The sequence below is a fragment of the Ranitomeya imitator genome, chromosome 2 (genome assembly GCF_032444005.1).
Source record: "Ranitomeya imitator isolate aRanImi1 chromosome 2, aRanImi1.pri, whole genome shotgun sequence".
Lineage (NCBI taxonomy): Eukaryota > Metazoa > Chordata > Amphibia > Anura > Dendrobatidae > Ranitomeya > Ranitomeya imitator.
In genome coordinates this window covers 30064053-30077711 of record NC_091283.1, presented here as the reverse complement: position 1 = coordinate 30077711, position 13659 = coordinate 30064053, and the positions used below count along the sequence as shown (strand labels likewise).

General features: G+C 46.2%; 1 protein-coding gene across 3 annotated transcripts in view; it reads right to left on the bottom strand.

Moving 5' to 3' along the window:
* Positions 1-344: 344 nt before the first annotated feature.
* Positions 345-13659, bottom strand: part of PBX2 (PBX homeobox 2) — a 32978-nt gene continuing 19663 nt past the window's right edge. The window contains exons 3-9 of one of the 3 annotated variants that reach the window (XM_069746359.1): positions 5840-6084; positions 5560-5750; positions 5308-5443; positions 4979-5132; positions 4368-4456; positions 4073-4156; positions 345-3699 (exon numbers count right to left, since the gene is read on the bottom strand). In XM_069746359.1, the coding sequence (XP_069602460.1) occupies positions 3607-3699; positions 4073-4156; positions 4368-4456; positions 4979-5132; positions 5308-5443; positions 5560-5750; positions 5840-6084 (992 nt within the window). In that variant the 3' untranslated portion in view covers positions 345-3606. The remainder of the gene's footprint in view (positions 3700-4072; positions 4157-4367; positions 4457-4978; positions 5133-5307; positions 5444-5559; positions 5751-5839; positions 6085-13659) is intronic. The other 2 variants (XM_069746361.1, XM_069746360.1) reach the window with 2 other exon arrangements.

The window sequence follows — 13659 nt, the reverse complement described above, 5'->3', positions numbered from 1 at the left end:
ATAGGAGGGGAGGGGTGCTTTTATACAAAGGGAATCTAAAGACAGTGACAGTCACCATGGAAACCAGGGAGGCAATTTCTAAAATCATTAGAAGATACAGGAAGGAGGGTGTGGGGGTACGGGAGAGGAATAAACAGGGGGACTGACAGCGAAGGAGAAAATTGAAGCAGAGAAACGAAGGAGGGGGGGTGCAAAACAGAAATAAAGACAAGAGGAGAAGAAATAATAAGAAAGGGCTTCAGCGATCAGGATGACAAAGTTAAAATAAAATAACGAGACCCCCTTCCAATGCAGAAAGGACGGGGGAGGGACAGGAGCAGCAATAACAGGAGACCAGGACGCGGTTTCTTAGTGATTCCTTTTAATAAATGTGAAAGAAAAAAAATAAATCTGATTCTAAACCCCCCCAAAAGAACATAATTAACAATCGAAAGAAACCAAGAAGAGACCCCCAACACAAAAAAAAATAGAGGGAGGAGCAGAAATAATGATAATACACTCAACACAAGGTCTCCCCCAAAACGTAGTGTTCTACAGCCCAGAATCGGGGGCCGGAGAGTACAGGGGGAGAGGGGGTTGTGTGTACGTACATGCTCAACCTACAAAACACACACACACTCGCATATATACCAAGTATGTACAAAGACTCACTCATACACGGTACTCCCGAAATGGGCCCGGGCACCTATACTGTCAAGAAGGCAGACAAATATTATTGCACCATCGGCAAAGACCTCGGTGGTCCTAAATATTTGAGTCCCATCATCTCTGGTTACTAGTGAATCGATGTGGTATGGCCAACAAAATGATTGCCTGGATTGGGCCGGGTACACTTACTTAATTGCATGAGCAGAATTAACATTTTTGGAAGGTCTACCTCATACCTTGTCCTTACCTAATACATCCAAACAGTGGATGATACGAGTCCAATATACAAATATGAAGAGCGCCAATACAATTGGCAAAATCTAAATGGGATCACATTTTTTCAAGCTCGGAAGACAGCCACTCCACCCGACCCACCATGAATGGAAAGAAAGGAGAAATCCACTGCTGGATTCTTCTAGCATTAGCTTATCTCACTTAAAGACAAAACGATAAGGCATGTTGAAATCAAATAAGCCTGAACCCCCTCCACCCCTCACCGATATGTGACTTCAGGAGAATGAGGACACCATCACATTAGATAATTGGCAGGTCCTGCCTAAATCAGTGAGTTCAGCTCACATCTATCTATTGTGTATGGTGATTTCTGGACTCCGAGATTATTTCACCAAATAATGATGGTTACAGAGTCCTTTAGGTACTCTGGAAGAACCCATAATATGATCTTTGAGAAACCACTGATGGACAAAGTCCTCCTGACGAGGATGAACATGTTATCCTTCTCAACTGGTGTTGGAGGTCAAGTTGAGCTTAGACTTTTTGTTTTCTCTCAAATACTTGGCTTCTGACCTCAATGATCAGTTAAAAAATAAGGAACACGGACTAAGAATGGATGAGAACTTGGAATCAAGTCAATATAGGTGTAGAATGTATACCACAGTGTCTACAAAAGTAGTTATTGACCCCTAGAGATCAACATGGCCACATCAGGGACCTTGAGTAAGAAGAAGTAAAGGTCTGGAACATCCTCTATGTAGACCAGCAGATGTAAAACTTACACTGCACCATTAATATCGAGCGGTCATCCTATAGAATGGTGGAAAATGTGGTTCAATTATCTGTTTCGGGCACATAATTAATGTTGGGGTGTCCTCACCTGTAGGAGGTAAAGCTACATGCAAAGAGTAATCATTGTAGTGGAGTGGCCCAAAGTGACCTATTGGTGGAAAACAATTATTTTGAAGGAACCTGGACACATCTGATGTCTATATGGTATCTTAACATGCCCAACCCTTGCTTTCCTCTCTCAAAATATCAGCTTTAGAGATGTCTGGTTGACGCTCGCCTCCCTCCATAGATTTAAAGTGCCCATGTTATTGGGAGAAAACCCTTCTCTACATCTATGGCTAGTCAAGAAATACTGGGATTACGCCCTGAGAAGAATACTATGCTGATGACTGAATTAACAAAGTAAGTGACCAAATCGGGAAAGTTATGACCAGTGGTGGTCAAAGGCTCCATCACTTCCCGGGTCGGTCCCACTCAGTAGTTTCCATTAATGCCGTTCCGCTTTTTAGTATCTCTTTATTGTACAATTGTGTCAAGTACCAAAAGTCACCCCGACCCCGTATGTATATTCGGAGTGTAAGATACAGTTGTGTCTCTACAAGTATACCGCCACTCCCGAGCATTCATCCACACCCTCATGCACACCCATGAATGTCATTTTATATGTATGTACACCAACACACGTCCCCCCTCTCCAGTTCTGTAACTTTTTCTCCAAAAGCAATGAAAAATAAGACACCCCCCCCTCAAAAAAAAAAATCCCCACGAAGTTTTCTAAAACCATCCATATTCATAACCCAGCACCCCGAAAAAATAGAAGAAAAAAAATAAGCGGGTGTGAAGGGGATTAGAGGGAGACAAAATTCTCACACACCTCACTGCCACCCCCATGTAGAAGTGAGAGATATATATAACTTTATTTTTTTTCCCTTTGGAGGTAGTCAAACTTGCGAACGCGTGAACAAAAAGAAAACTCAGAAAAAAAAAAGAAAAAAAGTCTTCTCTATTGGTTATGTGAGCCGCTATGAGGTAATAACGCTGTTCTTTGATTGGCTGAGCCTCAAAGGATTCCGGGTAGATTCTGGAGGGAAGGAGTGAGGAGAATTGAAGTTGTTTTTTTTTTTTTGCTTTCCCTCCAGCTTTGTAGCTCTTTTATTTTCTGGATTTTTTGTGATGCCTGTATTTATGTTGTTCCTCCTCCTCGTGTAGCTTCTCCGCACTATCTCCTTCCCTCACTTTTTAATCCTTTTGTCTCTTAGGTTTGCCACAATGTGTAACTTTCCTCATTAATCCATGCTTTCTTTTTTTTTTAATGACCCTCTAATATCAAATCCCGTTTTCAACCTCCTCTTTACTCGGACTGGATGATGCTACCACCAACCAATTTTGATATTTTTTTTTTACATATTTTTTTCCAGCCCATGATGATATGCTTATGTAATACATTCATATTGTTCCACCGCACAGTTTAGGTTGGTGGATACCTTTTACGCAGGATAATATTTAGTTGTCCACTTCCTTTTGGAAGCAGGAAGTCATCGACTTCCATTCATTTGACAATCTTTACTTCTCCTAACGATCCTCATTCCTGTTCAAATGGTAGAAGGGACGAGCCACCATGTTTTCGATGTGTTCTTAAGACCATGGTACCCTACCATGACGGATATGTTTTTGCTTCTGCACTCCATTTCCAAGAATAGGTCCTCATGGTGTTGTTCAGCAAAGTTCTTTTTTACTGGATCACGCTTCAGGAACTGATGCCTTTTTTCAACAAAGTGGTGAGCGAAGATTTCGGTCTACGTAAGAAGGGAACAAAAGAGAGGTCCCACACTCTATGTCCTGTTTAGACTCAAAGTTACAGAGTTCAGTTTGTGGACAGACCATAGTTTTTGGAGGGGCGATAGGGGAGAAGCTTAGAGAGGAGGAGAGTGCTCAGTTAGAAGTGTCGGAGTGTACACTGCCTGGTCCTTCTGTTGGGGAAGTGACAGAGGAAGGGGTGACGGCCTCTTGCCACCCTCCATTGGCCTGAAAACAATGAAAAAAACATAAATTAAACATATACATTACACTTTAAAAAAACGTCATACTCTTAAGCCAAGCCACAATACACATTAGGCTAACAGAGACCATACCAGGGTTTGGCCATCACTCTAAAGTGTTTGGGAGCCCGGTCAATTTATTAGCAGGGGAAACATTTATCCGGCATGACCAATTTTGGATTGCCGATCACACAGTCTCCCAGAGATAAGCCACCAACAGACATGTCTGACCATGGCTTTCTCCTGGAAAACACAAGTACTCGGCCAAAAACCCCTGTGAATGGGAGAGACGGCTGGCCACAACAATCAGCCAAACCATCATTGTGTATGCAAGCTTTAAGCTCAATTTCTAATCTTACCCGAATTTCCCGAGGGCTGTACATTTGATTTGCCGATAAACTGTCACTGTAACCAGGGCCCATCGTGTGACGTAAGGATTCCACCTTGGAGGAAAATATACATTACGGGTTAAGGACAATTTGAAGGTTAAGAAAAGAAGAAAAATAAATGGAAAAAAAAGTGTAGAAGAGTAAAAAATAAAGTGTGATGGGAAAGTATACCTGGATAACAAACAGGAAAAGAGATGTACAAGATGGAGAATATGTATAGAATAAGGAAAACACAAAAAAGCAGTTATGGGGACCTAAAACTGACCTGTGAGGTGGGGTAAGAATCCCCGTTTAAGCCCTGCATCGCCATGAACATGTCATTAGATCCAGACAAGTTGAATGAGCCACCAGAACCTGAGAGAAGAACGAGATAGAGGAGAAAATATAGAAGATTGAAGGAGCACAGTGGTGGATTAAAAAAGACAAAAGATGATGGAAGGAAAGAGGTGGAAATCCAGTGTACAATAAACCATGGTTGAATCAAGAAAATGTAGTCCAAGATCAAAACGAATGAAGACCAAGGTTACAAGAAATAACAAAAGGTGGGAGTAGATAGTAGACCATTGGAACGAAAATTGAAGTAATAGGTCGAAATTTGGGTTATATGGAAGAAGACAGAGTGGAAGATCAACCGGAGGTGAAGGGATGGAAGTTCAATAAAGTTTTGGTGTCGAGAATGTGTGTTGTGTACGGGGCCAAGGTCAGACCATTGGGGATGAGTACAGAATTGGGTGGGAATTTGAAGTTCAGTTATCCAAGTGAAAAAAAATTTGAAAGAATTTGCAGAACAAGTTAAAAAGAAGAAAGAAAAATTGGATGAACGTGACAGAATATAAAAAATAAATAAATTGTGAAGGAACATTGGGGGCAACCTACCGGCAGATGTTGGTGTTGTTGGAGAATTGGCTCCACTGTGGCCTCCCTGTGTCACAGTAACTGCTGTCTTCACTGCGTAGATGTTGGCCTCCTCTTGAAATTTTCCAATGTTTTTCTTGTACCTAATTCTTTTATTCCCAAACCAATTGGACACCTGTAAAATAGAAACGATACAGCATTTATCCGTATTCTAGACCTGCCAACCTACTTTTCGAAAGACAGTATGAAAGCACCAAATTGAAAAATTATCAAATTCTTAGAATGTGTCCCGAGAACAACCAGTGAATATAAGTTGCCCTATATTCGACCATAATACAGTGATCCTTTACCTGTGATACAGTGATACCACACTTCTTGGCAAGTTCCTCTTTTGCTTCTTCACTAGGATAAGGGTTACTGAGGTGCGAGTAGAAGTACTCGTTGAGGACTTCCGTTGCCTGCTTACTGAAGTTCCTCCTCTTTCGTCTAAAAAGGAAAAAAAAGTAATAATTGTATGTACTACATACTTCTCATAAACCCATAAGAATGATCCATTCTACTGTCCTTTACAAAGCCCAAATCCAACTCTTCACTCAACACACCTTGCATCCAAGAACCGAGAGCGAAGGATCATGACTGCTTCACACGTGGACTGCTTAAGCTGCATTTGGATTGAACTAAACTTTCGATGGATAATCCCAACCATCCTCTCAATCTCTTTGGGGGAGATGGGTCTGGTTCGACTCTGTTCCCTTAAAAGGTTCATGACGTGTGTGGTGAACTCATTACATGCCTGAGGAACAAGGAAAAAAAAATGTTTCCCAAAAATTTTTCTTCAACACTATCACATTACTGGTATGACTAACTCTTTATTCACCTCACCTGCTCATACTTCTCCAATTCCGCATGGTAAATTTGCCTGATTTGGGAAAGTTTGTTCCTGTAATCCGAGTGTTCTATAGAGTTATCTGGAGAAACTCCACCGGACGCTGCAGCAGCTGCGGCTGCTGCCGCTGACCCTCCACCCTTCTCTGGTCCTGCTACACCTTCTGCTAGCAACATATTGTCCAAGCGCATCAACTGAGGGTCAACAGGTTCTTCTTCCTGATTATTTCGTATACTGAGACCTGGGAAAGGAGTGAAAAAAAAACATTAGTGAATTAGGACCTCAATAGACCACTATGACCTGGCAAGACAGAAGAAAAAAAAACACTGTAGGACATCAATAGGCTGCTATGATACAATAAGTGGACCTGGGAAGAGGCTAAAATAAAATCACAGTATGACATCAAGGGGACGGAGGAAAACACCAGTCAAGTAGGATATCGATAGTCTGCTATGATAAAAGTGTACATGAAAAGAGGGAAAAAAAACCATAGGACAACACTAGGCCACTACAGTACAAAAAGAGGACCTGGGAAGAGGGAAAAAAACATTGTAAGACACCAATAGTCTGCTATGATATAAGAACTGGACCTAGAAAGAAGAAAAAACACTGTAGGACATCACTAGGCTGATATGATACAAGAAGTGGTCCCGGGAAGAGGGAAGACAATACTGTAGGACATCAATAGGCCACTATGATGCAGAAAGTGACCTGGAAGGAGGAGAAAAAATACAAGGACATCACTAGGCCACTATGATGCAGAAAGTGACCTGGGAGGAGGAGAAAAAATACTAGGACATCACTAGGCCACTATGATGCAGAAAGTGACCTGGAAGGAAGAGAAAAAATACAAGGACATCACTAGGTCACTATGATGTAGAAAGTGACCTGGAAGGGGGAGAAAAAATACAAGGACATCACTAGGCCACTATGATGCAGAAAGTGACCTGGAAGGAAGAGAAAAAATACAAGGACATCACTAGGTCACTATGATGTAGAAAGTGACCTGGAAGGGGGAGAAAAAATACTAGGACATCACTAGGCCACTATGATGCAGAAAGTGACCTGGAAGGAGGAGAAAAAATACTAGGACATCACTAGGCCACTATGATGCAGAAAGTGACCTGGAAGGTGGAGAAAAAATACTAGGACATCACTAGGCCACTATGATGCAGAAAGTGACCTGGAAGGAAGAGAAAAAATACAAGGACATCACTAGGTCACTATGATGTAGAAAGTGACCTGGAAGGGGGAGAAAAAATACTAGGACATCACTAGGCCACTATGATGCAGAAAGTGACCTGGAAGGAGGAGAAAAAATACTAGGACATCACTAGGCCACTATGATGCAGAAAGTGACCTGGAAGGTGGAGAAAAAATACTAGGACATCACTAGGCCACTATGATGCAGAAAGTGACCTGGAAGGAGGAGAAAAAATACTAGGACATCACTAGGCCACTATGAGGCAGAAAGTGACCTGGAAGGAGGAGAAAAAATACAAGGACATCACTAGGCCACTATGATGCAGAAAGTGACCTGGAAGGAGGAGAAAAAATACAAGGACATCACTAGGCCACTATGATGCAGAAAGTGACCTGGAAGGAGGAGAAAAAATACAAGGACATCACTAGGCCACTATGATGCAGAAAGTGACCTGGAAGGAGGAGAAAAAATACAAGGACATCACTAGGCCACTATGATGCATCTGGACATCAATAGGCTGCTATGATACAATAAGTGGACCTGGGAAGAGGCTAAAAAAAATCACAGTATGACATCAAGGGGACGGAGGAAAACACCAGTCAAGTAGGATATTGATAGCCTGCTATGATAAAAGAAGTGTACCTGAAAAGAGGGAAAAAACACCATATGACAACACTAGGCCACTACAGTACAAAAAGAGGACCTGGGAAGAGGGAAAAAAACATTGTAAGACATCAATAGTCTGCTATGATATAAGAACTGGACCTATAAAGGAAAAAAACACTGTAGGACATCACTAGGCTGATATGATACAAGAAGTGGTCCCGGGAAGAGGGAAGACAACACTGTAGGACATCAATAGGCTAATATGATGCAGAAAGTGACCTGGAAGGAGAAGAAGAAATACTAGGACATCACTAGGCCACTATAATGCAGAAAGTGACCTGGAAAGAGGAGAAAAAATACTAGGACATCACTAGGCCACTATGATGCAGAAAGTGACCTGGAAGGAGGAGAAAAAACCCCACGGGTCAAATTTGATATCAACAGACAACTACGATATACAAAGTGTGTTGAGCCGAGGTTGGTGTTGATTGCATCCATGGAGGTGAGACAGTGAGGGAGTCTGATGGTGTCACACTTGGGGATTTATTATGACTGGGGATTTATTATGACTGGGGATTTATTATGACGGAATATAGGCTGAACTGGATGGACAAATGTCTTTTTTCGGCCTTACTAACTATGTTACTATGTTACTTGGATAATTTCACGAGGAACATGAGGGTAAAAAACAATGGCCAGGAATATGCCGCCAACTACTACATACGCTCCCTCACAGATTCATACTGTGGGTGTATCCGAAATAACGAGAGGCTTCATAAACCGGACATGTTGGTACATGACCACCCATAACACGTACGTCACCGTCCATAGTGTCAGGCACGGGCGCAGCCGTACGTAGACCTTGTGAGCGGGGATTTTACGCATCTACAATCCTACGTAGACTTGGAAAAGGAAAGGTCTTACTCCGCAATGTGCGGAGGCTCATAGATGTTTTTTTTTTGTTGTTGTGCGTTTTGGATGGACTCATCTAAAATTAATATTAAATTCTTAATCCGATGATTTAGTTAAGCGGCTTTATTAGGTGGCTGGCACAAAACCCAGGAATCCAGGAAGTGCGGATGCCAAGAAAGCAATAAAACTAACCGCGGACACTACGCAAATTCTCGGGGCACGTTCACAGTGTAAACATTGAGGCTACCCAGTGACGAGGCGGCGGGCAAGCAAAAACTGAGGCAAAATATCATGTGTGGCGGACGGCGAGGCCTAAATACGCCCTGCGCACGGTCACAGGCGGTAAAGAGAAATAATTGAAGCGTATAACGTCTTTCTTTTCATCTTTCATTTCAGAAGTGTGAGCCTTCACCCTGAACACTCAGCCTCAATGGCTGCCGCGTTTCCTGTCTTTCCAGCCCTTCCCCCCTCTCAGCCAATCCACACTCTCAGACAAGCAGAGGCTCCCAGCCACCGTCGCTATGGAGACGACCTAGCGACGACCTTTTCTCCCGCCACAGCAACGGCAGAGGAAACATGGCTGCCATAGCAACCAGAGGAGGCGGTGGTGGTTATGGTGGGGGTAATACAAAAATGGGGAGAAATAGTGAAAAAAAAAAAAAAGGGGCAGATGACTGGTGACAGGTGGGGGACTCGTCGGGGGAACATCTGATGACTATACACACTCATTGAGGGTCGTGTAGCTACAGCGATGCCACAGAAAATGGCGCAACTTGTACTGACAAGAAAAATAAATTAGGCAAAACCATCTGTAATTGTGAGCCCCCAATGTGCACATATCGGGGGTTCTCCGTGTCCAATAGTCCGGAAACCACACATTACGGCATCAAAATTCCTCATGGTTCCAGTTCCTGGAGTCGTTGGGACCCTCGTGTGTGGACCCTCGTGTGTGGACCCTCGTGTGTGGGCCCCCGGTGTGTGGACCCTCGTGTGTGGGCCCCCGGTGTGTGGACCCTCGTGTGTGGGCCCCCGGTGTGTGGACCCTCGTGTGTGGGCCCCCGGTGTGTGGACCCTCGTGTGTGGGCCCCCGGTGTGTGGACCCTCGTGTGTGGGCCCCCGGTGTGTGGACCCTCGTGTGTGGGCCCCCGGTGTGTGGACCCTCGTGTGTGGGCCCCCGGTGTGTGGACCCTCGTGTGTGGGCCCCCGGTGTGTGGACCCTCGTGTGTGGGCCCCCGGTGTGTGGACCCTCGTGTGTGGGCCCCCGGTGTGTGGACCCTCGTGTGTGGGCCCCCGGTGTGCGCCGTCAGACCCGAGAGTGGCACCACGGCGTCGTAGGTCTCAGCGGCCTACACTCCAGGCTTTATGGCCACATCACATTGAAAAACAGCCAAAATTGCCTAACATTTGTCTCAGGTCTATGGCCGGACGTAGAGGAGGAGAAAAGCATCTGAAGGCCGCACTCCCTCCTACTGCGAATTGCATGGGTCACCTGTCGATCGCCGTACATTTGTAAAGAGTCCTCTTACAGGACGGCCTAAACAAGACGCTGCAATATTGCGATGTATGGTAAAACCGACGACCTCCTATGAAGACGGGCCTTCAGATATTAACCCACCGGCAGCCCGCAATGGGGTCACGGGGATGGTGATGGCCTTCAGAACCAACGTTTGCCATATTGAAGCCTTCTAAATGCCACTGTCATGCTCGATAGCGGCACTTAACAGGTTAAACTGTTGTAGTTGGAGCTGGTGCCGAACGTGTCGGTTAGGCTAAGTTCACATTTGTGTTGTGCGGTGCTGCATCGGCGACGCAACGCACAACGCATGCAAAACGCAGCTTTTTGTGATGCATGCGTTCAATTTTGCATGGTTTTTGGTGCAGAAAAAAATGCATCATGCAGCGTCCTCTGCGCCCTGACGATTGCGCCAAAATGACACATGCGTCACAAAACGCAAGACAACGCATGTCCATGCGCACCCCATGTTAAATATAGGGGCGCATGACGCATGCATCGCCGCGGCTGCGCCTGACGCAGCACTGCACAACGCTATTGTGAACGTAGCCTTACTTAGCCGGCTATGTAACAGCTCGCACCTAGTGGCTGTACTGTGCAGTGATCGGCGCCTGCAAGCACCACCGTTGGTGCCCGTCTGGAGCTGCTTATGCAGAGCGTAACAGCTGGGATGAGTTTCTCATCGACTATTGGACTCTGCATAGGCAGCAATTTCAGAGCTCAGTATAATTAAGTGAGCATTGTCATCTCAGTTGCTGCCTATGCAGAGCACAACAGCCAATGACAAACTCGTCTCCACTACTGCGCTCTGCAATGGAAATGACAGAAGAAATCACAGAGCTCAGGATAATGAAGCACTGGAGCATTGTCATCCAAGTGATTGCTTATGCAGAGTGCAGCAGCCAATGACAAACTCATCTTCACTGCTCACAGAGCTCAGGATAATTAAGCAATCTTTGTCACCTGTCGTTGCCTATGCAGAGCGCAGCAGCCGATGACATACTCATTTCTACTGCTGCGCTCTGCGTAAGCAGCGATGAAAAAGACAGAAGAAACCACAGAGCTCAGGATATTGAAGTGAGCTTTGTCATCCAAGTTGTTGCCTATGCAGAGCGCAGCAGCCAATGACACTCTGGGAGTGTTAACAGTTTATGGGCTGGGGGGGCACAAAATGCTGGACCCCCGCTATGCCACTGCCAGCGCCGTTACATGTATGGCGCCACACTTGGCACTGTCCAATCAAAAGGCTGCACACGACGGTTGAAGAAAACAAAAAACACTCTTCCAAAGCGTTTGAAGAAATTAAAAACTCTTCCAAAACCTCCCCCAGTAAGGAGCGTGATCCTGGACGGTTTCCACTAGAAAACGCGCACCTTCTGCAAAAACCTCTGTGTGCACAAAGCCTTATACAGAGGTTCGAAAATTCAGGCATTTCTCAAACCATATTTAATAGAAAGTGCCGATAGCGCGGCGCTCGGAGGACGGCGGCTGTGGCGGTGCTGCGGACGATCCCTGACGGAAGCGCTGCGGACGATCCCTGACGGAAGCGCTGCGGACGATCCCTGACGGAAGCGCTGCGGACGATCCCTGACGGAAGCGCGGAGCAGACGGCGCCGGCCACATAGCAGAGGTTGTCTTCCTATGTGCAGGGGGCTGTCCAGCGCTTAATGAGACCTGATTAACGAGCCTCCTTGTTTACTCTCCCAGATGAACCAGATTCATAACAGATAATTACACTGCCCCCCCTCACAACCCTGTCACAATTATGTAATTAACACCGAGATATTAATGGGGAGGCCGGGCAGCGGCGTGACACGGATATTATCCGGCGCACACACGGCGGGGGCACAGCTGTGCCGGCGGATATCACAGACTGGCACGCCAGGTAATGCCCATTGTATGCGTCTGCTCGGCTCACCAGCCCTCCGGCCGCTCTGCGAGACGCTGATGCTTTTAATTACTCCGACGGTGTCGAAAGTGGCAGTAGATGGCGGCTTATTTCACCAAATAGAATCAGCCTTCAGCTGATCTTATTTCCATGTGCTGCGCCAGATGTCTCATGCACACCTAGGGCCAAAGTCGGCAGATATTTTAAGTGGAAGGTTTTTTTTTATATGAATGTAGGACCACAACTCCCAGCAGTTGCTCAAAAAATCCTCTGAAGTGCTCTGCTCAGCAGGTAGAAGCACTTGCACAGAGTGGTGTTTGGCATTGCACAGAGAGTTGTACAGGCCTGCGAATGAGTGTTTGCACAGAGTGGTGTAGGGGCTCACACATGATCGCTTGCACATAGTGGTGTACAGGCTCACACATGATCGCTTGCACATAGTGGTGTACAGGCTCACACATGATCGCTTGCACAGAGAAAAGTGGTGTAGGGGTTCCTGCATGAGCGCTTACACATAGTGGTGTAGGGGCTCACACATGATCATTGCATAGTGTAGGGGCTCACACATGATCACTTGCACAGAGTGGTGTAAGGGCTTACACATGATCGCTTGCACAGAGTGGTGTAGGGGCTCACACATGATCGCTTGCACAGAATGGTGTAGGGGCTCGCACATGATCGCTTGCACAGAATGGTGTAGGGGCTCGCACATGATCGCTTGCACATAGTGGTGTAGGGGCTCGCACATGATCGCTTGCACAGAGTGGTGTAGGGGCTCACACATGATCGCTTGCACAGAATGGTGTAGGGGCTCGCACATGATCGCTTGCACATAGTGGTGTAGGGGCTCGCACATGATCGCTTGCACATAGTGGTGTAGGGGCTCGCACATGATCGCTTGCACAGAGTGGTGTAGGGGCTCGCACATGATCGCTTGCACAGAGTGGTGTAGGGGCTCGCACATGATCGCTTGCACAGAGTGGTGTAGGGGCTCGCACATGATTGCTTGCACAGAGTGGTGTAGGGGCTCACACATGATCGCTTGCACAGAGTGGTGTAGGGGCTCACACATGGGTGCTTGCACAGAGTGGTGTAGGGGCTCATACATGGGTGCTTACACAGAGTGGTGTAGGGGCTTAGGGTTAGGGTTGCACAGAATGGTGAAGGGGCTCACACATGATCGCTTGCACATAGTGGTGTAAGGGCTCACACATGATCGCTTGCACAGAGTGGTGTAAGGGCTCACACATGATCGCTTGCACAGAGTGGTGTAGGGGCTCACACATGATCGCTTGCACAGAGTGGTGTAGGGGCTCGCACATGATCGCTTGCACAGAGTGGTGTAAGGGCTCACACATGAGTGCTTGCACATAGTGGTGTAGGGGCTCACACATGATCGCTTGCACAGAGTGGTGTAGGGGCTCGCACATGATCGCTTGCACATAGTGGTGTAAGGGCTCACACATGATCGCTTGCACAGAGTGGTGTAAGGGCTCACACATGAGTGCTTGCACATAGTGGTGTAGGGGCTCACACATGATCGCTTGCACAGAGTGGTGTAGGGGCTCGCACATGATCGCTTGCACAGAGTGGTGTAGGGGCTCACACATGATCGCTTGCACAGAGTGGTGTAGGGGCTCACACATGGGTGCTTGCACAGAGTGGTGTAGGGGCTCATACATGGGTGCTTACA